Genomic DNA, 24280 nt, shown 5'->3' with positions numbered 1-24280 from the left:
CATTTCCTTTTTACCACAGCTCTGCTGGGGAAGGGAGTTGCTGTCATTCAGAATGGCTCATGGTCAGGTGGGGAGCGTGGCAGAGCTGGCCAGGAGCAATTTGGCAAGTAGCAGCAAGGAAGACAAGTTTATCTGAGTTAGGTGTGTTAAAGTCTTGGAGGCAAACTGTGAAGATACAGGAAGATTGTTAATGGGCATTTTTATTAGCAGAACTGGTTTTTGCACTGCTTGAAACCAGAATTTTCAACAGGGCTTATTAAATACATGTGGTGCTTTTCCGTGTGAATATGTAATCTAGGCCACTTGGGATAAGTATGGCTTTTTAGAATGAAACTTTAAAACAACTCAGCAGTGGTGCCAGTGGCTTGCGGGAGCTTCTGAGTTGAGATCTCCAGAGATATTTTAATTTTTTCAGCCCTTAGAAGAGGTAGTAGCTGTATAGGCTACACCTTTTCTAGTGCTTTGTGCTAACCAGGTTTCTTCTGTTCTTTTTTTGCTGTGCAGAATAAAAGACCCAGTACTGGAGTTCAGGGTTAGCAGTGTGAAAGATCGGGCTCTAACCTCATTGCTGTACTTCACATAAAATGTCTATTCAGGAGAGGCAGCTGGACATATCTCAAGGAATAACATCCCAAGAAACCAAATTTCCTGAGGAAACAAAATACTGTTTCAGGACTACCTGCTTGGCTGAGAGAAGAAAATTTTGTTAGAATTTTTTTTAAAACATACTTTGTACCCACAGAGCTTTTTTTTCCCCAAAGTAACCCTAGCCATTTTCTTGGTATGTTGCTTTCTTGTTCTGAAATCCTTCAGAGATCCCCTCTTTAAAATGCTCTGATCCAGTCCTGTGCAAGGCAGGAAAGTTTCTAATTTTGTGTTATCACTCATGAAATAATGTCTTACTCAGTGGGCATGTAGAGTCAGTTAACATCTCTGCATGCAATTGCTTGCTTAATCTTAAAAAAAAAAAAAAGGAGGGAAAAAAAAAAGAGGCGTGTATATACTCTCTGCCTGAATGTGTATTTGCTTGTGTGTGTATTTAGTGTCACATATGTTTTTAAACGAAGGAAAGTGCTTTCTGTTCTCTACCAGCCAAATTCCTGGTACTCTTTCAGCCTTGTTTGATTAAAACAGCCTTTCACCTTTGCTGGAATACCTGTTTCTTAAAGCAACCTATAATTCATCCCTACAACAAGATTAGGAGAACATGGGGTGTGACAAAATTGACATGTAGCTGCCTGGAAACCTTGGGGGAAGGAGAAAGAAGGAAAGATGATTGAGACATAGTGAATGTGAAGGCAGAAGCTGTGGGGCTGGAGTCTTGTTGCAGGCACAGGTGATTTCCAGGTGTGTTTTTTATACTGAGACAATTCCACCTCTTTCTCACTTGTGTCAGCTTGCACCCAGAGACCTGCTGAATTTTCAGGCTTTTCTTCCTTTCCATGAGAGGAGTGGGGGAGGGCTCAGAGGGACCTTGTCATCCTCTCTGTCTCTAGCTGTAAATTCCCTTGCACTGTCACCAGTTTGTTCCTCTCCTCCAGACAATGTAAATCTCCCTCTTCACCTTGCCCCTGCCTATATGTGCTTGTTACAGGTTAGCAGCGTTTGCTCATGACCTTGTTTTGTTTTTCCTTCTCTTCCCAGTGCCTATTATAGTTAGAAGCTAATTTGTGGAATATCACTTTAATAATACCAAATTAAAGTGCAACATGTTGAGTGTTCTGGTTCGAAAGGACTGTGAACAGCAAATGGCTCTGCAGTCAGTATGGACTGCCTGGTGCAAAGAAGTCAAAGAGAGTTTGTGATTTCTGTTTATTCGAGTTCTCACTCATTTCTGCTTTAGTTTGATTAATTTGGTGGTTGGTTTTGTGAAGGTTTTTTGTTCTTTGCAGTGTTTATCCCCAGGTTTCCTCTTGTGATATTCTCTGCCTTATGTGGGTGACGAGTTAGCACAGCACAGCGTGTGGTGATGTCGCTTTGTCTGTGTCAAGGCCAGTGATGGCAAAACGGTGGCGTGTTTGTCAGAGCCAGCTCCTTGTGCTGGTGTCAGCAGCAGATGAACGGAATCCCTGTCCTCACCCACTCCCATCCACCCTGCTGCCACCCATACCAGCAGCTGAACAGGCCCTGGGGACAGCCAGGGACCTGCAGAGGCTGTAAGGGGAAGAGGAGAGAGAGGACGGGGTGGTATATCTCCCACCCTTGCTGTCAGGAGCTGAGATTGTGGCCCATAGCATGGCTGTAGCAACAAGACTTGAGGCTCTCCTGAAGTTACTGCTATGTTTTTTTTTAATTTGTTTTACAGCACTGCATAGTGACTGATTCCAGTGTGTGTACACACAAATGTTAAGAAATCATTCTTCCCCGAAGTCACTTGCAATTTAAATAAACAAGGCAGGCAATCTGAAAGAGATGACTGGGAGTCAAAATAGCACAAGGAAAGCTGACCAGACCAGTATCTTGCACGTAACATGGGGCAGAGCTGAGATCTGATAACTGCCTCCCTGGTACTTTTACCTCATGATCATCCTTCCTCCTTCCATTTCCCTTTCCTCTGAACTAAAGATTAATTGTGCATTGAAATCATAACAAGAATTTGCGGTGTTAAGAATGTGGTGAACGGAAGGGAAAAAAATCCTCAAGGAAATTAGCAGTCTGCAAGCATTGTCTGTTCTTTAGATACAAATGACTAGGAACTTCCCAGCCAGGGAATGTGTTTTCCCTTTCTTTTCTCTGCAGCTTGCATTATCCTTAGCTAAGCATTTTGTAGCATGGTTGTCTCAAAGTCCATGTTTTCATCACAGAAATCTCAACCCTGCTGAAGTCTGTTGCAAGGCAGAGATTCTGTTTTACACTTTGTGCTTTAATGCCCAATCTCCCCACTTAATGAACGCTGAAAATACCTACTTGTTCTGCAGTTAGCAAATAGATAAGGCTTTCCTGCACCCTGATCTGCTCTTGCTCTTCCCAGCTTGCCACAGACATTACCTGTGACAGAAGAGAATGCGCCAGAAAATGGTTTCTGAAGCAGGTTGCACAACGTAAGGATAGAAGGTGGAGTGTGAAACAAAGACAGTTGACTGCAGCAAAAGAGATCTGAGGCAGGCATTAGGAAAAAGTTTCCAGCTGTTTCAAGCACTGTGGAGTTGTGGAATCTCTGTGGTGAGGAGTTTTTAAGCAAGTCAGTCTTCTGTCAGTTGGTTGTGCCCACAGGGTGAAAAATAAACCAGAGGTTTATAGAGGTGTTTTTTCTAGCCCTGTTCTCTTATATCATTGGTAGTTCTTTAAAAAGGGTGTTTCTCATCTGTCCTGGAGATGAAAAAAGATTACTGGGTCCTCTTCCACAAAGCTCCAACCGATGGAATTTGGAGGGCAGTGAGCACAGGGATGAACTAAACCGATCTGCTCCAAAGGACATTTTCTTTTCCCTTTCATTCAGTCCAGGAAACACGTTCTCTGTGGTACTCTGAAGCCTAGGCAAAGCTGGAGCTTACCTCTGAGCTTGTTAGCAAAAGGTGTGATTCAGACTAGCTGCTTCTGGAGAGGTAGAAAGAAAAGAACCAGGAAGAGGCAGAAACCTTGACTTTGGAGGATGGTGGAAAGCCATGCACAATTGTCAACTGCTCCTTCAGATAGCTTCCTTCTGCCAGGCGTGCTTGTGACAGTAATCCCAATAATTAAAATACTGTCTATCCCTTCAATATGTATAATTGGGGATGATGAATGAGCTTCATGTCTACCTCCCCTTCTGTTTTCTCAGTGCCTCTTGGCCTTTTCATGTCTCTTCTGCATTGCGTCAGTGCCTCCTGGCAAATTCTGTCTGTGTCTGTCTCTCAGATAGAGCAAAGTGTGTGTCTCGCCTTGAGAAATAATCATAAATTTTTTTCTGTCAGGAGGAGAGGCCAGGACAATCCAGTTGAGATTTGAACCTGTAGTTCAAGGTGTTTTAGGGATTTCATATCACTTAACCCATCCCCTCCAGGCATCATTTGTGTCTGACATGTAAATCAGACTAGAGGAAGAAGTGGAACAGATTGTTCGGTGCCCCAGAAGGTTACGAGGCAAGCCTGTGTCTTTAAAGAGAGTGCCTTCTAATAAATGTTATCTGCAGAGAAATACACCAGCCCCTACATAAGTAGTTAATGTTAACTGCTTCAGTGTTGGCTTATAAAACAACTTTATCATCTTGATGACAATAATGATTAACAAGCTGATTTACAAGGGTAGGGTCACAAAACCATGTGGCAAATTTAGCTTGTCTGACAGTGGTAGTGATACAGTATCTGAGTTTTACAGTATTTTCACCACTTTACCTGGAATACTAAACCCTGGTGAGGGGCTCTTAAGCAGAGTGGTAGCAACAGATAGTCCTCTATCAGGATAATGACCAGGGTTTCCTCCCGTGTTTCTGATACGTGAGAAAATTACAAGTCCAGGTCTGAGAGTTCAGGATAGTTGGGGACATTTCTACTTCCCTTCTCAGTGTTTATTCCCTGATCACTTAGCCATGGTAAAGTGATGGTGTTCCTAGCCACGCTGTTACATGCTGTGGTTGGCTGTCCCGTGTTTCAGACTGGCAGAATATACAGATGTGGGTAGATTTCTCTTCCTCCTCTTAGATTCTGGATAGCTTCTGTAGCTTCTGTTGAAATACCCTTCATCCATTGATTCTGTCATACCTTGGATCTTAATATTAAAATAATATCTTTTTCTTTAACTGCTTCTGATTTTACTGCCATTATCATATGTTGGAAATTAGACTAGCAAATTCAATCTAACAATTATTTTAATCCAGAAACCCTTGATGTGGTTTAACATACCGTGACTCTTTTCAGAATTTGGACACAGAACAGTGTGTCTGAAAGCTCGGCAAGCTATATCCCCTTTACTGCCTCTCTTGACAATCCTCATGTTGGCGATCAAAGACATTTATGATCTCCATGCTACATAAACATCTGCTGCACTTTTAGCAGTTGGTAAAAATGCGCAGGCAATGTAGGAGATTTGATGACCCTCACTCAAACTCACAACATAGACTCCTGTGGGGTTGGGAGCCTTATTCCTTACCTAGCTAGCTATTCCTTAGCTAGCATTGCTGACAGGAGCCCTGCCCTCAAAACACTCACTCACTGCCCTGAGACATGTCTGAAAACTGTACTGTTTTTTCTCTCCTGTCCAGAAAGTTCATGACATCTGACACATTTGTGTTGATTTATGTGGCCATGATGCAAAGGTTGGGTGTTTCTGTGGACCTGGTCTAACAGGTGGCGGAAGGCTATGAAGGCATTACTTGAAGCCATAGTGGATTACAGATGACTCATTTTTCCTTCCCTAGTTTCCCCTAAAGCCCTTGTAATGTTACCTCTTTGGGAATGACAGTCTGAATTTGGAGGGGACTTCCACGCTTACCTTGTCTAATCGATATTTGGTTGCTTTTCAGTGACACCCAGTCAGAGGCTGCTATTATGTCTTTTCTAATTTGAATAAGTGTCAGGGACTGGAACAAACTCTAATTAATTTTGTATTAGTTTTTTTCCCTTGCATTTTTTTGTCTTGGTCTGTTTTCCAAACAGGAAGTTATTGCGAGCCTTGAGTTTAGGTTACCATCTCTATGGGTTAGGACTCTCAACAGATACAAGAAGTTCTGACACTGTCACCCTGACCACTTTTCTAGTTTGGTTTGTAATATGAAAACATATATATTGCAACACTGTCCTCAATACGTTGCTCTCCTGTGGGATTAGTTTGTGCAACCCTCCTTCATGCTGGTGTGTTCTCGTGCAAGAAGCCTTTGCTGACTGAAAAGAGAAAGCAAAGTGACTTGACTTCTCTCTGCTGTGTGTAATAGGCTAGAGTTTTGTACCCCCTGTACTGTGCTGCATGGGAGGAGGTTTAGGGGCGAGGCTTGGTAGTGGGAGACTTCAGAGATGGACTTCTGCCAGCACTGTGCTTGGCCTGGAGAGCTCACATGAGGGATGGGGTCAGGGCAGCGCTGTAGTTCAGCATGTGTCAGAAGTGAGGGGATGGCTTCTTCTACAGTGCAGGGCAGCATCATGGCCTCAGAAATGTGTCATGAAGGTAGAGCACAGGGATACCAGTGAGAGTCCCCTGGGCAACGCATCCTGCTCCTGGAAGTTGTATGTGGACAATGGCCCTATTGTGTATGTAGTGGGCGACTGAGGGGGATCTCTCTGGCTGTGGAGGATGCCGTGGTCTGTGGCCTTTCCAGTTCTTATTCTCTGGAGACAGCTGGATGCCCACTTGTTTCTGAAAACATCACCTTAATAGAGTGAGGGAGCTATGAGTAACTTCTAGCTTTTGGATAGAAGGATCTGGAAACATTTGGGGCCAGCAGCCCTCCTGGCAAATAGTTTGACTGATCACACATTGCCCTGATGATCATATTAATGTGATGTATCCAAAGGGATTTCAACTTGTACCATAGCCCCTGCTGCCTTTCATCTTCTCTGTCTTTTTTTCCTGCTGAATCAGGAAAAACATAAGCTAGTGGACATGCATCGTGTCTTTCTGTCACCCAAGGCTCTCCCAGCTCTTGCCAACATTGACTTGTCTGCTAGCATTCAGCAGTCTCCGTATTTCCCCCCTACCTCGCTCATACAGAGCATAATTCTTTCTCTGGATTTATGCTGCTACCCAGCTGAACAGTAGCACAAAGATATACAGAGAAAAAAGTATGATTTACTTTTATTCATAACTTAGACTTGTACATAAAGCTTCTGTTCTTGAAATAATCTAAAATAATTGTCCCAACACCCCTTTGGCATATGTTCAGATACTGTGTACCCCTTTGGTTTCTCCCACTGCTGTGGAAAAATCTCTGCCTTCCTCTTTTGCTTTCCAATACCACCCCATCTTTCCCCAGGACCTCATCTTTCCTGAGATGCATGCACGAGGCTGGGCAATGGGGCGGGTTGCTGCTCCTGCTGATTCTCCTGGCTTCTCCTCTCCCCTCCCCAGTAGCACTGGCATCTGCAGCCCTGCTCTAGCCAGAGGGATGCTCTCTGCAGTGCAGGCAGTGAGCCTGTCCACGAGGCTCCTCCAAAACATGGAGTCCCATTTAAAGTGGGAGACATGTGGCAGCAAGTGTCAAAAGCAGTGTTTGTTTTGTTGGTTTAAATTTTAAGTGCTTTGAGGGCAGGGCCTATCTTTTATGTGCATTCGTGTGAGTGTGTATTTTTATACAGTTCCTCATGCAAGACATGCAGTTAGGAGTTGCAGTATTGCAAAGCCATGGCTTTCTGTCCTGTGGTGGCTTAGAGAAGTGTTTTTCCAGATCCACAGCGGTGGACAGTGATTCTGATCTGAACACTGGGGCCATTCAGAGAGGCAGCTTGCCTGGGGAACTCCAAACACTAGTATTTTTCTCCCATTGTGACCAGTGTAGTCTAGGTGCAGCAGTGGTAAGCTAACTGTAGGAGCATGGCCCCATGTCCAGAATCCTTTTGGGATGGATTCCTTGACCAGTTTAAGAAGAGAAAACTGCATTGCACCCTCCATCAATTGATGACAGGCAAGCCATCATCAGTCACCTTTCACCCATAATTTCGGACAAGGAAACAATTGCTTGCATTACAAAGAATTTGGATTAAAAATCAGGCCTTGCTCTTTGCGTCCAGTTCTGGGCCCCTCAGTTCAAGAAGGACAGGGAATTACTTGAAAGAGTACAGCGCAGAGCCACAAAGATGATGGAGGGAGTGGAGCATCTCCCTTATGAGGAGCGGCTGAGGGAGCTCGGTCTGTTTAGCCTGGAGAAGAGGAGACTGAGGGGTGACCTCATTCATGTTTATAAATTTGTAAAGGGTGAGCATCAGGAGGAAGGAGCCAGGCTCTTCTCAGTGACAGCCAATGACAGGACAAGGGGCAATGGGTGCAAGCTGGAGCATAGGAGGTTCCATGTGAACATGAGGAAAATCTTTACTGTGAGGGTTACAGAGTCCTGGCCCAGGCTGCCCAGAGAGGTTGTGGAGTCTCCTTTCCTGGAGACATTCAAAACCTGCCTGGACGTGTTCGTGTGTGACCTGGTCTAGGTGATCCTAGGGTTGGACTAGACGATCTTTCGAGGTCCCTTCTAATATTCTGTGATCTATGATTCTGTGAGCCGTAGGTGGAAGAGAGTCTGAACTCAGCAAAATTTTGTGTTAAGCTTGATGCTCTTTTTTTTTTTTATTTTAGAGAGACAATAATATATTTTTAAGCCTTTGCAGGTGCATATTGAGGCTGTATTATATTACAGGGATAAGTCAGTGGTGAAATTTTTGGTTTCTGATCCTTTGGCATACGCTTAACTTAGTCTGTTTTGTGCTAAATTTCCATGTTTTTTATGAAGTATGATGGACTGTTCTGCAGCTCATAGTGTGTGATTTCACAGTTTCTCTGTTTTGTAAACTTATTTTGTAAGCTTATTTTGTAAACTGAAATGTCCTTAGGAAAGGTTCAGGTCAAAGCTTAGGAGTGGCTCCCAGCAGTGAGGACAGACGTGTGCTGGGATAGACTCCATGTGGAGTTTCTGTCATTGAAAGGCTTTAGTAACAGTCACAGCTGTGAAGAATGATGTATACGTTTGCTGACTCTGCCAAGACAGCTTTGTGAGGTCTTTCCCTGTCCCCCACGATGGTTTCCCTGATATCTGGATAATGCATTACCTTTGTTTAGCACACTTCAGTTCTTTAATCGTTAGTGTTTCCTTGAAACTCAAGATCAGATTCCACCATCAACTGGGAGAACGTCCTGGGACTCTGCCATCATGGTTCTGGGGTGCCTAAACTGACCAACCCTGGGCCTCTGGCTGTCACCAGAGAGGGTTTAGTCACAGGAGGAGTTTCAGCGCATTTGATTACATGTCCTATGCTCCTTTTCCTAAGCCATCAAACACTCACTGGAGAAGTCATCATTAAACTTCTCTTGGGGACAGCAAATAGAAATCTTTCTTTTTGCTTCCCAGGGTAAATGGAGATGAGGATTTTATTCTTATTAGCTACAAACAAGAACAAGAGAAGGCTGCAAGGAAAAGTAATATCCTGTGCACAGCCCTGAGGTCTCTGATGAAACAAAATGACACAAAATTCACAGATGCTAAAGATAGTGATACATCAGTTTGATGTTGCATTTTGTCTTCCTGCTATAATACAGTAAAATGGCCTGTAATTCATATTGCAAAATTGGCATGCATGGCACTCTGAAGATACCGTCTTCATTGTATGTCTGCAGTGGCCAGAGTTACACGCCAACCCACTATGGTGCTGTGATGAGCCATACAAATAAATAAATACATAGGGACTACTTGTCCCAGCTCCTTGAGAACTGTCTTGCTTAGGTTGAGAGCTCTTCAGTGTAGGAAACCTTATGTGCCAGGTACAGACTTAAATTCACCCCTGGTGCTTAGGCAGGTAATAGACTATGTTAATTTTGTTTACTGTGTTACATAAAATGTGGTTTTTAATTTGGAGATATAACTTAAGTCCTTGCTGAGAGTGATCTTAGTACAGATTTAGAGAGTTTGTTTGCAGTTCTGTCTTCAGCCTGGCATTTTAAGCTGAGCTCTTCTGGCCTGTCAGAGGTAGCTGCTGTAGCATGAAAATGCTTTGGAAAATATGTATGTATTGTGATTTATTTGCTATCTTTGTTTATGTATTTCATCTATTAGTGCTAAATGGCTTTTTGGAGGGTAACTGTAGCTGTGTGGCTTCACTGTTTCTTTCCTCCTGTTTACTGAATACTATCAGCTGGTGTGTCTTTCCTCTACTCCTAACTTGTTTGGCATTCAGACCCTCTGTAACTCTGGAGTCTGCAACAAAAAAATTCTTCCTTTAAAATGAAAAACAAAACCCAGCCTAAGCGAGCTAAACTAACTTCTGGCCGTCTGTTAGAAGGTTAGTAATATCACTACCTTGAACTGTGCCTTCATTTTTGGATTTCATGCAGCAGCTTCTCTGCATTGTTTATATTCTGGTCGACGAGGATCTTCCTATACCAGGATGCAATAAGAATGTCATTTTTCCTTCTAACATGAGCAGATGTCCTGTCTGCGGTACTAGCAATAACATTGCCACTTCCTGTTGTTGCAGATGTTGTTAGCACGCTAGACCTGAAGGCAGAGGGGACACATTTCAGCCCATGCCATTCAGTGCCATCAACATCAACACTACCTACGCACCTGCTTTTCCATCTGTACTCTCTTACAGTGGCTATCTCAGTTCGTGGACAGGAAGTTGCCTTGGAACACAAATTTATTCCCTTTCTACTTTACATAGCGGAGGAATGCTTCCAAAGTCTCTGTTGTTCTTCTGTGCCTTGACCTTTGCTTTCTCTAGTTTCGTTTACACTAAGTGTAAATCTCCCAACTCCTAGGTTTTGGGGCACAGCTCTGTGCAAGCCTTCAGTCAGCAATTATTGCATTATTTTTCATTTTTATAGGAGGTTACTATCAAATTCCATGGCACTTTTCTACCACTAATCTGGCAGGCTGCTGTTCAGACCACAGGAAGCCTGAGAGAGAAGAATATACACTTAGGGCCTTATTCCATCTTTATTATTCCCGACACCAGCAGAATTCCTTAAAGTCTCTGGAAGTTTGATCTGAATGGAAAGTATTTTGCCTGAATAGTACCCCTTATTGAGGCATTGTTACTGAGTCACAAATTTAGATGAGTGTTGTGGCTAGCAGTTTAATCTATACTGCCTGGCTGTTTTTTCACACCAACACAGGGAGTGCTAATCACTTCTAATGGTCTAGCAGGATTGTCTGGCAGTGAGAGGCTTCTTGATTTGAGAGCTGGACACTGAAGGAAAAAACCACAGTTCCTATTCAAGACTTTTATCTGAGAATTTATTCATTTTGGCAGTGAGAGGAATATTGTATTTTAATGGTTTTCAGTGGGAAAAACAACCCTACGAAAGGAGGAAGGCCAGGGTTCCATTTACAAAAAATATGCAAAAAACTTGTGCCTTGGAGGAAAAGGAACAAAGACAAAACTGCAGTTTTTGTATAAAAATAACAAGAAATTAAAATCATAAATGTAAGGCAGTCATTGTCAATATAATAGCTGTCATATACATGATAATATGGAAGCCTTGAACTTTTTTCTTTCTATTTTTTTGTGCCTTAGTGTATGAATGCATTGTTGTACTTAAAATTACTGCTTATTTTTTATGTTATTGCCATATAGAGATTTACAGAGAGATAGTAACTTGGTTTTTATGTTTGGATCATTGCCAGTTCATTGGCTACTGTTATCACTTGTGATTTCATGGAATTATCATTGTTGAGAAGTAACTTTCCTGTTGTTTCAACCAGCAGCCCTTAGCTGTATTTCTGTATTAATAAAAATTGTCTCAGTCCTTCAGGGAGTTATTGTATTTTTTTTTTGGAGTTCGTTCAATGTTGTGCTCTCTTTATTTCAGGTTATAGAAGGAAAGCTGGCTCCTTTCTTGGGGAAGGTGATCAAGTTTGCCACCTCTCACGTGTACAGCTGCAGCCTTTGTAGTCAAAAGGGTTTCATCTGTGAGATTTGCAACAATGGAGAAATCCTTTACCCCTTCGAGGACATTTCTACAAGCAGGTACTGTAATGCCAGTTACACATTTGACTCATGTATCATCTTGCGGATTCTCAGCCTCGTGACCTGTTGTTTAAATAACTAGAGACTGGATCCCAGTAATGCACATTTCTGGGCAGCTGCACTAGGTTACTAGCCACCACAAGCAGACTTGTAAATAGGTGGGAAGAGCTACTTCCCCAAGCCCTGTAAGTCTCAGAACAGCTGTTCAAAAAGGGAAGAGTCCCCAGTAGCATCTCTCAGTGTGATTTATCTAAAGCTCGTCTGAGTTTGCAAAGTGTCCTAAAAATCCAAATGGATTCTCTGTAGTTATCACAGATATCTTTCTGGTATCTGATGTCACTGGACCCATGATGTAACTGGGATTGTCCATTATAAAGCAATAACCATCTATTTTGAAGTGTTTTCTCCATGAGATATTATGGCTAATTCTCTACTTTCTGTGTGCATACTCCTCTGTGCCTATGTATGCAAGATGATTTTTTTTTAAGTGACAGTGGTATTCTCAGGTGGCTACAAAATAAATATGAGCATATGCCAATCCTAAGCTGAACAAAAGAACCTTTATTTCACATTATATAGAGTGCTGGATGCCAGATCAGGGACAGGAGCTGTGTGGGAAACTTAGAAGCAAAATGTAGGAAACAGGAGCAGACTTCGCAATGCAGCATCTTTGCTATTTATTTTCAAAAATGTGTTGGATTTTGAATAAAGGAGATTTTTTTTTTCAATTAACTTAGCAGAAAGACAGTGTATCTGACAGCACAGCATTCCTCCATATATAAGTGCTTTTCTGGCTGTTTCAAATACAGTCATTTTAATTTGTTCTCCAAAGTTCTTTTGAAGAGGGGGAAAAATTGAAGAGCCACCTTTTGGAAACAACCAGGACCAGGCTGTTTAAAGGGCTTCATTAAGAATCTGATTCCCCTGTGTGCACAGAGATGTTAAATTACAAGTAACCAAGGACTGCTCTTTGGGGATTTTCAACCTGACCTGAGTTTCAAAGACTATTTGCACATTCTTTTTCCAGACTCTCATTCTAAAAAATGCATTGACAAAGCAGTGGACATAAGCTAAACAAGGTGTGCAACTGAGCTCTATACACTGTTTTCAAGAAAGAATGTATCTAGGGTGCATGGTGAGATAGGCTGAGTTAAAAAGAGAGAGACGAAGATGACATAAAACAAAGATGTCTATTGAGACTGTATAAAAGGCAATAGAAGATATTCCCGAAAGATTGATGAGAATGTATAAGAGCATTTGGGAAGACAACTTTACTTGAAGTGTTTGTGCATTTGATTTGTCTGGGGGATTTTTGGTCACAAAAGCATTGCTGGGTGTATATTGTTCCCCCGCCCTTCAGCTAAGATCAGACATACCTTGAAATTACAGAGTTTAAAACCTGGAATCAGATGGTATTTGTCAGCTGTTCAGTGAAAGCCAAAAGAAGCTGCTCTAGTTCCTGTTATTATGTGAATTAGAAGCAAGAAAGGACTTTTGTTCATGTTTCACAAATGTGAAGTCGTGGTTGATGTCATGCCAAAGACAGCGGTCTTTGTTAATGATTTTAATTAAAACACAGTCATCTTGAAAGGTTCTCCAATATTTCTCTCCCTTATTTTGTCAGAGGTCATTCTACTTACTCCTTTTGTACTCCTTATCACTAAACCTTGCTTTTATCCCCAGTATTTTCCATTTCCCTTCCTAGTTAGTTTTCTCATCTCATTATTACTGCTGTGTGCACATGCACCTCTACATTATTTCAGTTCCCTATTTTTGCTCTTTTCCACCTTCAGGCTGGAGGCAAGTCATGCCAGCAGAGGAGCTTGTGTGTTTTACTGTGCAGCTCCATCAGCTGATGGAGAAGGCAGGGCAGAGGGGTTTTGTGTTTGTTTCCATCTCTTAGAGAGGAGAGAGATTTCCAAGGTAGGTGTGCTGACCACTGCAATCCCAGGTGTAAGGTGAGTAGGCTAGTTAGAAACAGGTAGATGTGCACAGTAGCCTGTGGCAGATGGAATGGCAAAGTCACAAAAGGTTCATGTGAAGACTTGCAGTTCTACCTGAAACTTCTGATGACATGTTCAGCTTACCTTGTTAGTTATGTGTCATACAGAGCTCTGAGTAAACTCAGATTTGCTCAGGTTCGTGATTTAGTTGTACTATTCTGAGTCTAAAATGTGCAGTGAGAATTGACTACAATTCCCTTTCTCCATCCTGTTTTTTTGGAATTGCTGCCTGCAGCATAATATTCACATTTTGTACTCAATACTTGGCTGTAGCTGCTGAGTTGAGGAGGGAAGAGCAGCTGAGCTCAGAAGACCACATTTTTCCTTCTTGCTTTCGAATGTTACTCATTCACTTTTGAACACACTGCTACCAGCAAACTGGGCTGTTAAACCTAACAGAAACATTCAGAAGTTGGGTATCTGACAGCTTTTGCAAACTTCACCCCTCTGTTGAATGTTTGATAAGTGAAGTCTATGTGGGGTGTGTGTGTGTGGGTCTCTTGAGCTGGCATTTGTTTTTCTGGCTACTTCCCTGACCTTTCTTGCTCTTTGGGGAGGAGTGACAGCTGTCAGAGAGGCCGTTACAGTTCCAAGGTGGTTCTCAGCTGGCTGTTACCTTTCCATCTTCATGGTCTCTTGGGTCAGCTTTGAGGTGGAGAGATTGTTTCTCTCCAAAATATTCTCAGCAGTTTCTGGAACAGTCTTGAGCAGGAATTTATGAAGGATAAGTCTTCCTTAGATAGATACAGCTGAAAGAAAAGGAGGGCCCCTCTTGAGGGCTGGAGTTTCTCTTTGGTCAGGTTATTTGCTTTAGAGTCATTTTTGTCAGTCCTTGAGCAAACAGACTGAATACCTGGGTTCTGCACTCCTCAGGGTTTGAATACACATATATTACATACCCTTCTCTCACTAATCAGTGTGACACATTCCTTTGTTGGCAAACGGTTCCAAAACAAACACAATCAGTTCACTTAATTAGCAGGGCTGTGGGCTGTGCTTGGCAGGCTCTTTACATCCTGCTCAACAATACAGCGCTACAGTTTGCTGCCTTGAATGTAAGGGTGGGCTCACAAAGTCATAAGCTTTCTAATGATATTTCCTTTCTGTGGCTTTTCTTGGGAGGTGGCCATTCTGCACACAGCTTAAGGAAAGCTGTGATTCAGTAGTTAAACAATTTCTTCAAAATTCTCCCATCCTGTTGGATGCTTCTTCCAGTCAGTTTGGTTCCTCTGTCTCCCATTTTCTTCTTTTCTGTCTTACCTGTATTTATATAACACTGCATCGGGGTTCTTTCAAAATGTCATAGTTTCAGCATCTTTTTGAAGGCCTTCAAATCACAAGAACTATACTTAAAGCCTCCTGAGTTAATTGCACATTTAATGGAGCAAATTGCCAGCTAGTGTAAACTCTCACAGCTCTGATTTTGCTGGAGCGCTCGCAACTTAAACAAGCTGAACATCCACCTCCTGTTTTATTTCTTGGACTAAATTTTCCTTGGGCTTAAATTTAGCAAATAAATGTATAAAATTATCCTATTATAGCACCTATTATAAAAATATATTTTTAAAAGTGTTGTGAAATGTTTTTAAATATCCCTGGTTATAAATTGGCTTGTTAGAGCTATCATTGTCCCTTTGTTAGCAGCCAGGCACTGACCCTCAAGTTGATCTGATATGGCCTGTTCTTCGTTAATTTGGTGAAAAGTTTTTGTTTTTAGTTTTTAGTTTTCTAAAACTAAAAAAAAAAAAAAAAGCAGAAGTGAAAAGAAAATGCTTGTGTTGTCTGTAATATGGGGTCATATTTGTTTTAAAACCTAGAACAATTTTGAACAAGTTTTAAATCAAGGAATATTGAGAAAAATACCATTGAAACAAGAATAGAATTATTCATTAAAAAAGGTTTTCTGTCCAGTTACATAATTAGATAATTATGGTTAAGATTGTTGGGCACTACCCCGTTCATACCCTGCCTGTGTGTTGGCATCCGAGAGACTCCTTTCACATGTGATTTGTCATGTTTTACTGGTAAAGCTACTTGCTTGGTATTATTTAGTCAATTCCTTGCCTTTTATGTGATGATTATGGATGTGTGTGAACCACGGAGAGTTGCTCTTTTGTGTTCATATTCATTTGTCAAGGCTAAACTGTTTTCACTTTGCAAAGTTAATTTGTTCTGCAGATCAGTTAAGACATGTAGACCTTGTAAGATACAAACCAGAAGACCTAAGTTTAAAATAGACGTGCCGCAGAACAGGCTTGACTATTTCAACCAGCTTGGATGCCTCTATAATCTTTGGCCACCATCCTGATAAGACCTATGAACGTACTTAGCTTTACACATAGCGAGAAGTCCTACTAAAGGCTCTGAGGCTGTGCTTAGCTTTATGTGCATGCCAAAGTCTTTGCAAGATTACAGCTCGCTGTGTTATGGATGCTGTGCCACTGGACAAAAACATATTTGAGCATTTGGGAGAATGTTGGAAGATAGATATTAGGTGGTGAGACTGAAATACATAGTACAGAGCATTTCCAGGAAATACCTTGGCACAGGCCAAAGGCATCGCTCAAAGTACGTAGTTTTCCTTCTTGCTTTGATTAGTTTGTTTTGTGCTAGACAGCCTTTCCCCAAGCCCAGTTCCCCTGAGCTGTGCTAGTAGTTTGATGCCTAATTTTTGAAAGAATTTAGCTTATGGGATGTTGATAGTTGATTCAAAGCACCCTGAAGTGATCTGCTCAGCACTTTAAAGAAACTTAGGCACCTAAGTAGATGCTAAGTTCTCTTGATAATGTCATTTCACCTGAATCTATCAAAACGCGTCAAAATCCTGTGGCCCATATCTTCTCATTTTTTGTCTGTGCAGATTAGCACAGTAATATTATCTAGGATACATAAAAAGAAAGAGATAAAACATACTGGCTTTTTCATCAAGCATTGTATGTTGGAACTGAATTAGCTGTAGAGTTTGCTTTTACCTGTCTCCTGTTAGAGTGGTGTTAACTAGAACGTTCAGCAGAAATGCAGGTATTTATTTCAAGTAGGAAGGTCTCTGCGGTGCTGCCTTGTGCTCTTCTTCGCTGGCTGAACGTGGCAGCCGTCTCACTTCTCATTTCTGTTTTACTGCTTCTGTGCTGTGTCATCCTCCTCACTTCAGATATTTTCAACTTGCCAGTACAGACTTTTTAATTCTTCTTCCTCCTTCCTCATGCAAATTCCCCTTTTAAGATAGGCTTCTCCATCTCCCAAGCATCATTCCTTGTAGACCATACAACAGCTTTTCAATTGCTTTTTAGCCCATGAAAGCCAACACTGGTAGCTCTAAGTGCTCAGAAAGTCTAAGTTTACCATAGTAATCTTGGTGTTTATATAATTATGTCTTTTTTTTTTTAATGTTAAGTTCCTTTTATCCATCTTGGGTCCAGGTAGGCGTCTTCAGCATTACAGCAGAGCTATGAAGTTCAGGTGCATTTGTCTTTCTCCTTTATTAAAAGCATAAATCCTGGCTTTAATCACAGGATTTCCAGACTTGGGACTTACATAAAAATGCAGAATAGCGGAATCATGCAGTAAAATTTTAATGATTGAGAGCACTGTGTTAGTATTACTGTTGATAGTATTGACTGACTCTTTGCTTTTAGGACTTCAACCACCACTTTTTGAATACAGTTCATTACTAATAGGAGAGGTAGATGGGTGAAGTCCAGATCATAGCATGGCAGCTAGCAGAGGCAGAGGAGTTATGCCTAAGCAATGTAAACACTTGAATCTCTGTGGCATCTCAACCTCTCCAGTGGTTTGCAGACAGTGGATCTACCATGTGTAGGGCTTTTCCCCTTTCCAGATTAACTGTGACTAAAGTGTAATCAATGTGAGTTTCAGATTAAATGTTTTAATACTGATTTTAGTGTCCCTTACTGATTTCTTGTGAACTGCTGTGTGCAGGCCACATTACTTGGCTTGGGATCTTACACAACTTGCAAAGTGCAGTACTGAGGTTGACAGTCAGTCCTTAGTTCTCCTGCTGGATGCAAGCATAGAAATACAGGTAGATAAGTGTAGCATAAGTCTCTGCAGCCACAGCTGAGAGGTAGCTGAGGACACACTTCCCTCCCTAATCAGGCGCAGCGGAGTTCTATGAAGAGGGGTCTGGGAGCTGCAGGATCCCTTTGCTCCTGCTTGACCCTGCTGCCATGCTCTGGTGTGATACTCATCCAGTGAGCTGCCTGCTTACCCCCTCATTTGTGAGGCTTTAATATCTCTGACCTCTTTGCACATCTGTTGGATGCAGTCAACCATGGCAGTGGATGCAGGCATGGCAGGACAAGGGGCAAGAGATGGTGTGGACAGGGAGGCACCCAATGGCAAGCCCTGGGTGGCTGAGCCAGGATAGGGGCTTATTAATTTATCCTCCCTCACCATGCCAGGGGAGTTTCTGCAGCAGCACAGCTGGGTAAAAGAGAGCAGACCCTGGTCTGGCACTTTTCATGCTGGGACACCCAGTAGCAGGTCATTCAGCCATCCTGGGGTGGCATTACTAGAGCAGCAGTGGTGATGTTGGTCACAGACGCTGCGTCAGGCTGCATTTGCGCAGGTCCCTGTGCCTGTTCCAGGGGTGTGAACTGTGGGTACTCTACTAGGTGAGTCCCATCAGTGCAGGCTTGTGGGTGCTGTAACACCCCTTGCTAGCTGCTGTCTGTAGCCAGCACACCCCTCTGCACTGGTTCCCCAAGCTGTGCCGATGGTTGGTGGTTACAGTTATTTCTGTTCTTTCTGTACCCTCCAGGGCCAGCCCAGAACCAGCCATGCCATTATAAACGAGGAGCATCTTCAAGCTCTGCTGGCATATCAAGGGTAGCCCTTGATATATGAGGTATATGGAAAAGAAAGCTATGGTTATGCTTTGAATCACCGCTGGCTCCCTGAACACTGAATTAATCATTTAGAGTATTTCAGACGTGAAACAGTTTGAGGGGCTGTGTTGTGGGCTCTGCTCTGTTTTTGCTTGGCGCTTTTCTTACCTCTTCAGAGGCAACTTTTTCAAAAGCAAGTCTGAAGTATGAACAGGCTTTAAATATGGTATTTTAAAAAGAATCTCTGTCTAATAAAGCCTGTAAGTGTGTTATACAAGGCATTATCTTAACAAGCTCCTTATAGGGACAAATCAGTGTCATATTAGTGCCAACTTTCTTCCATTCATTTACTACATGGGCGTCCCTCCCTACGCAAGCTTCTTGCATTGGTTCCTAGGCAACTCTAATAATATTGCTGCACATGTGTGTCAGGCATTGATTGCTTTTGGGGCTTTTTTTGGGTTGTGAGTGAACACAGGCGAGTCCGCTTTCTTTTGCTTTGTGTTCTGCTGGAGTCTCTGAGAGTTTTGAAGGGTGTGTCTGTGATATTCACAGCTGAGCAATTCAGAAATACTTGCAGACAGGCACACGTGCATAGCGTGGAATGGTGATCATGCTGGAATCCCTAGGCAAGGCTTACTTCAGCTACTGTGATTTGCTCTTTGGGGCTTTTTAGCCCCCAAAAAAGTGGCTTAGTATTTTGGATGCTTGGTGAATGTGCAGCATCATCTAAAGAAAACATAATGAACAACCCTGCTTTATCTTGATTTTACTCTGCATGGAGGGAAAGAAAAAAAACGAACTGAAGAGTTCTAGTCAATGAAGGGTTCAGCCCTAAATCAAATCCTTACTGAAATTCCTTCCAAGGGATTACTCACTTGAGCAAATGTGTACATGGTTTGGCACGGAGGAAATAGGTTTTTTTAAGAAAAAAAAGAAAGTTAATGTATAAAACTGCAAGAGAAAGGATGATGGGTGAATATAGTAGTGCAGTTAGACAGGGGAGCTCTTAACCCTGCTCAGCTCTTTTAAGAGCTCCTGGTAGACCTCGAGCAAGTCAGGTCACCTCTTGTTTTCTGTTTGTGAGGTGGGAATGGCAGTATATCTGTCATCCACTGCTTGTTCATTTCAGGGACAAACAGCATGACCATGAACTGCTTTTATTCCCTGCTTGGTGTTTGGAAGCCAGACAAGTACAGCCCACGTGCACGGTACTGAAGATGTCCTAATAAACCTTGCTAGTCCCAGCAGCTTCATCCCAACACTGTCATGCTGGTCAGTCTGTCAACCTGTAAAGTTTCTACAAGACAAATAAAACTGCCAAATAAAACATCCTGGGCAACCAGTTGATCATCCTTGGTTTATTTTGTCTGCTTAAGTTGGTAGGTCTTTGAAGCTTTTTGAGTTGTACCCCTGTCTTTGGACACCTAAATGGTGTTGCAGTACAGAGGGGAAATAAAAATATAATCAATTGGTTGTGCAGAATCTAGAATTACTTGAGCCATAAGCCTGTGAAATACATGTGGGAAGCATGCAAACAGTTTACCAGAATTTAGAGTTTACCAAATATTGATATATATGTTTCAAATGCCCAGACTTAATGGGAGATACTAACATTGGCATTTCCTCAGCATACAAAGAATGATTTTATGCTCTTAATGTAGAAAGGTTTTTCTTTTGTAACTGGTAATGATAATAATAAGAGCATTGTAATGTGTGTCTGGCTGTGGAGAGCTGTACATTTTCTCTTTTACAGTTTTCAGTGCAATGGAAATTATTTAGAGGACTGCATAATTCTCTGCATTTTTCTTACTCTGGTGTTGAAACAAGTAGAACACCCTTAAAACATAAAACATTCCCTATAGTCTCAACAGAAGTTGAATTGGTAAGAAAAGAGGAAAAAAAGAGAGAAAACACGGAAATAGAGGAAGCTATTTCAGATGCCTTTTTGTAAGAGCGAGTGTCTGTATGAAAACAACATGCAGTGTTCACCAATTCTTCATATAATGCCTGGAAAATAGCAAGATGCTGTTAACGTGCAGTATCGCAATATCATTCATTAAAGAAGAAAACATGGAAAGCCTGAATGGCTGCAGGTTCATCAGCTTGTTATCAGTGGCGTATGGAAGTCTCACAAAAAATGCAGGCACCTTTTGGCCTCCAGCTGAAGAAGGAGGCTTCAGGGTTCAGAAATAGTACCTGAACTGCAATCTACCTATGACAACAAGTGTTAAGGGAAAGGTAACAAAGGGTAGTGAACTATTACGTGAGCCTTTTATAGACTACAAAACGTATTTTTTTCTAGAGAAATAAAAGCATTTTAGAATACTGAGGCTTGAAAACAGCAGTAAAGAAAAACTGTGAAACTCTTATGTGGAGATAAAATTAGTTGTCAGGATTAAATAAGCAGCAATCTATCTGTAGTATTCTAAGGAGTATAATTTTAGTGGGTTTTTTGGCATCACTGGAAAATTTTTTGCAGTGAGAATAGGAATGGTCAACTAGTTGACATTTCTAGCACCAGTTAAGGCTGACTGTATTTGACTTGATGATAAACAAAGCTGTAGGTGGCTTGGGATGGTATAGCTCTGTCAATTTAAAGGGTGTAACACCATTTGCCCAAAGGCAGAGCAGTATCAACATTTCCCCCTCACCCTGGTGACTGAGTTTCTTTAGCAGCAAGGGGGTACAAGCATCAGCCTTCACTTGAGACAGCAGAAGATAGGTTTTCAGAGAGGCAGTCAGGGTTGGGGGCACAAGAATGTACCAGCAGCGGTCACGATGGCTGCCGGTGTGGTGGACTGAGAGGTGCAGGGCTGGCTGTTTGCCCTGCCTCTGGTTAGTGCCTGACAGCATGGGGCTCCTGGTCACAGCTTCAGCTATTGCACCACTCAAATAACAGTGCAGACATTTCTTCTCTCTCTTTTGGTTCTGAGCAATGTGAAAGAAGTTTGTTATTTTTTTTCTGTTAAGCTTATTTCTAAAAAGTTAATTCGTATTTATTTAAACACCATCAGTCTTTGTTTTTTCTGGTGATGGTGTTTGACTAAGAAGAGCAGGTGTGCTGGCTCATCTCTCATCCTGCTCCATCTACTTCAGCAGCAATTTCTGGTAAGTTTTGTCACCTCCATGTGTGCTGTGGAGAAATATTGAGAGAGCATAGGGAGTGGCAGTGCAAGAGCACAAAATTACACTCCTCATCAATCATTACCCTCTAGCAACTTCCAGGGCACTGTAAATTGCTGACTAACAAGGGAGAATTAACTTGATAAAATCACCATTAGTGTCAGCTCAGAATGATGTAAAGTTTTAAAGACACTGCTGTCCTCTCTGTCTCTCCCTCATCCATTAGTGTGTCTGTTCGTGGAGATCCCAGTCCAGCGAAGCACGTAAGCACATGCTTAATTGCAGACAGATCAGTAATCCCAAGGAAATCACTGAGATATGAGTCCTAAGCATGTGTTTATGTGCTTCACTGGATCAGGGCCATAACACACAGTCTCTGAGCACAGAAATTATAAATATCTCTGTGTGAGCTGTTTTCTTGATTCAAGACCAGATTTAGACTCACTAGCTGGACTGAGAAATATGGCAGTCAAGTTTTACTGTGACAGAGAATAGAAGATAGTAGACATATGGCATTATCCTTAGTCTCTTTAACCTTCCTTTTCTTACTTGTTATTTGAATTTCATCACTTTATGCTAGCTAGAAATGTGCCTCTCTAAACCTCTGCATAGCCTTCTCAAAGCTCTGCAGTTACTAAAATTTAGACCATGTTTGGATCCATGCCTAAAACGTAAAGTGCAGCCAGGTCAGGAAAAGTTTGTTTTAAAAATACAGGTGAGATGCAGATGCAGCTAATATAGCTAACAGGTTGTGTTAGCTTATGGACTTCTCTCAGTATTGTCAGATTGCATACCAAATACTACAATTTGCCTTATGGCTTCTCAGTGTTTGGGGTTTGTTTCTTCATGTTTTCAACTTTTTTTCACAGTCTTGAAGACAAGAACCTTACTTCAAAGGAAAAAAAAACCAAACCACACACAACACTAAAAGCTCAAAACAAATTAAAGAACCACTAAAGATATAACAGTGGACACTTGGATTCTTATATAGGCATTTGATTACGATAGCTGCGAAATAGGAAAATTGTGAGGCATTTCAAGACTTCCCACATAACCACCGGGGTGACCAGCACCCCTCATTTCTATTTCAAAATTGTTCTCAAGTTTGATGGTTTTTTGCTGTCATTATTTGATTATCCAGTTGGAATATAAGCCTTTTTACCTCTGACACTGTCATACTTTTATTTTTTTCATTTGGTTAGAAAGCTGTAGTGACTTACTCATCACTACAGATAGTTATTTGCCTTGAAAGGCTGAGAATGTCCATCTGTTTAGTTGTAGCCCACGCCATGATCACCAGATGTTTCATTGCTCCACAACCATCTAGAACTGGGGCTTGATCTGCTGTGAGATTACATCCATTGCCTCAAGATGCCCCAAAACTAATCCAGTCATCTTGTTTGAACAGTTTGTTTGAAGACATAATATCACATTTGAGAACAGAATAGCATACCTTTGAATGCCAGAAGCTATAGGTGTGTTGATCTAGTCTGATCTTCCACAGGACACAGAGCAGAAAATACCACCTACCCCTGTTTAACTTTTTACTTTGTGGCATGACTACTTCTCTTGCTGTTGAAGTGGACTGTACTTTTACTCTATCCAGAACAGCTGACCACTGCAGCTTCTATGAGGAAAGTGTTGCAAATGCTCAAATACATCTTAATGGAAATTAATACTTAGTCTTCGTTTGCTAACCAAAGCAGCAAACTTGTCTTTCATAAAACAAAATTGATGTCTATTCTGTGATAGGCCTGAGTGCTAGTTAATAGGAAGATATGTATTAATCCTTCTAAAAATCTGTCTGTAAAGCAGAAGTGCTGGGACAAATTATCAGCAACTGCAAGTGGATGCAAGTCAACTTATTTCAGTGGTCCTGAGTAGCTTTACACCAGCAAAGGTGTGGGCAAGCCCCTGTCTTTTGCAACTCCGCTCTTTTGAAACAGCACTCTTTGAGCTACCAAAACTGTTTGAGGGAATGTCTACTGACCACAATCCATGTGAAGTCCAATGCATGCTCTGGTCCTATTTTGTCATTCGATTTTGACACTAATTTATGTTTGCAGGTGTGAAAGCTGTGGTGCTGTCTTCCACTCTGAGTGCAAAGTGAAGGCTGTACCATGCCCCCGGTGTGTGCGTAAAGAGTTGCAGAAGAAGCAGAAATCCTTCTGGAGGCGACTGAATATGGACGAAAACTTGGAAGAGTCTTGCAGCATGTTTGAGTTGTCATACCAGAACACATGAGTTCTTCAAGGCAGTGGCCAGCCTGAAGAGAATCCTTTTCCCAGCTGCCAGCTCAAGCAATTTCTCAGCTTAGCCTGGCAGAAATGTTTTGCAAAATAATATCCGACCTTCTTCATCTGTGAATAGCAGCTGCCAAAGTGGCCATAAAGCCTTGTTGGCTTTGAAATACCAGTGGCAGAACTGCATTTTGCATTGAAGTTCAGCTGCTAGCTCTCATACAAAATGTGGTTTACTTGAAATGCTTTAGGTCTAGCTAATTGAGCACCCAACTTTCTCTTTTTTCCCTCTGGAGAAGACTTTTCTTCAAGGCAGAAAATATTTGCTGCCATGACCACGTTGTTTTTTATGTTGTTCATTTAGAACTGATGAATCATCTACTTGTTTATAGGTATTATTTATTTATTATTGGCCTTGGCAGAGGTTCTGGTGAGGCATTTCACAGAATGCAATAGGGCAGGAATTATTTTAAACCCACCTGCTC

At 41.8% G+C, this 24280-nt stretch overlaps 1 protein-coding gene across 1 annotated transcript in view; it reads left to right on the top strand.

The window, feature by feature from the left end:
* Window positions 1-23799, top strand: part of PLEKHM3 (pleckstrin homology domain containing, family M, member 3) — a 73510-nt gene extending 49711 nt beyond the window's left edge. The window contains exons 6-7 of the mRNA XM_010187283.1: window positions 11422-11579; window positions 23622-23799. Coding sequence (XP_010185585.1) covers window positions 11422-11579; window positions 23622-23799 — 336 coding nt within the window. The remainder of the gene's footprint in view (window positions 1-11421; window positions 11580-23621) is intronic.
* The last annotated feature ends 481 nt before the right edge of the window (window positions 23800-24280 follow it).

This window comes from Mesitornis unicolor, unplaced genomic scaffold, assembly GCF_000695765.1.
Source record: "Mesitornis unicolor isolate BGI_N332 unplaced genomic scaffold, ASM69576v1 scaffold8136, whole genome shotgun sequence".
NCBI classification, from domain to species: domain Eukaryota; kingdom Metazoa; phylum Chordata; class Aves; order Mesitornithiformes; family Mesitornithidae; genus Mesitornis; species Mesitornis unicolor.
This window is presented reverse-complemented; position numbering and strand designations above follow the sequence as displayed.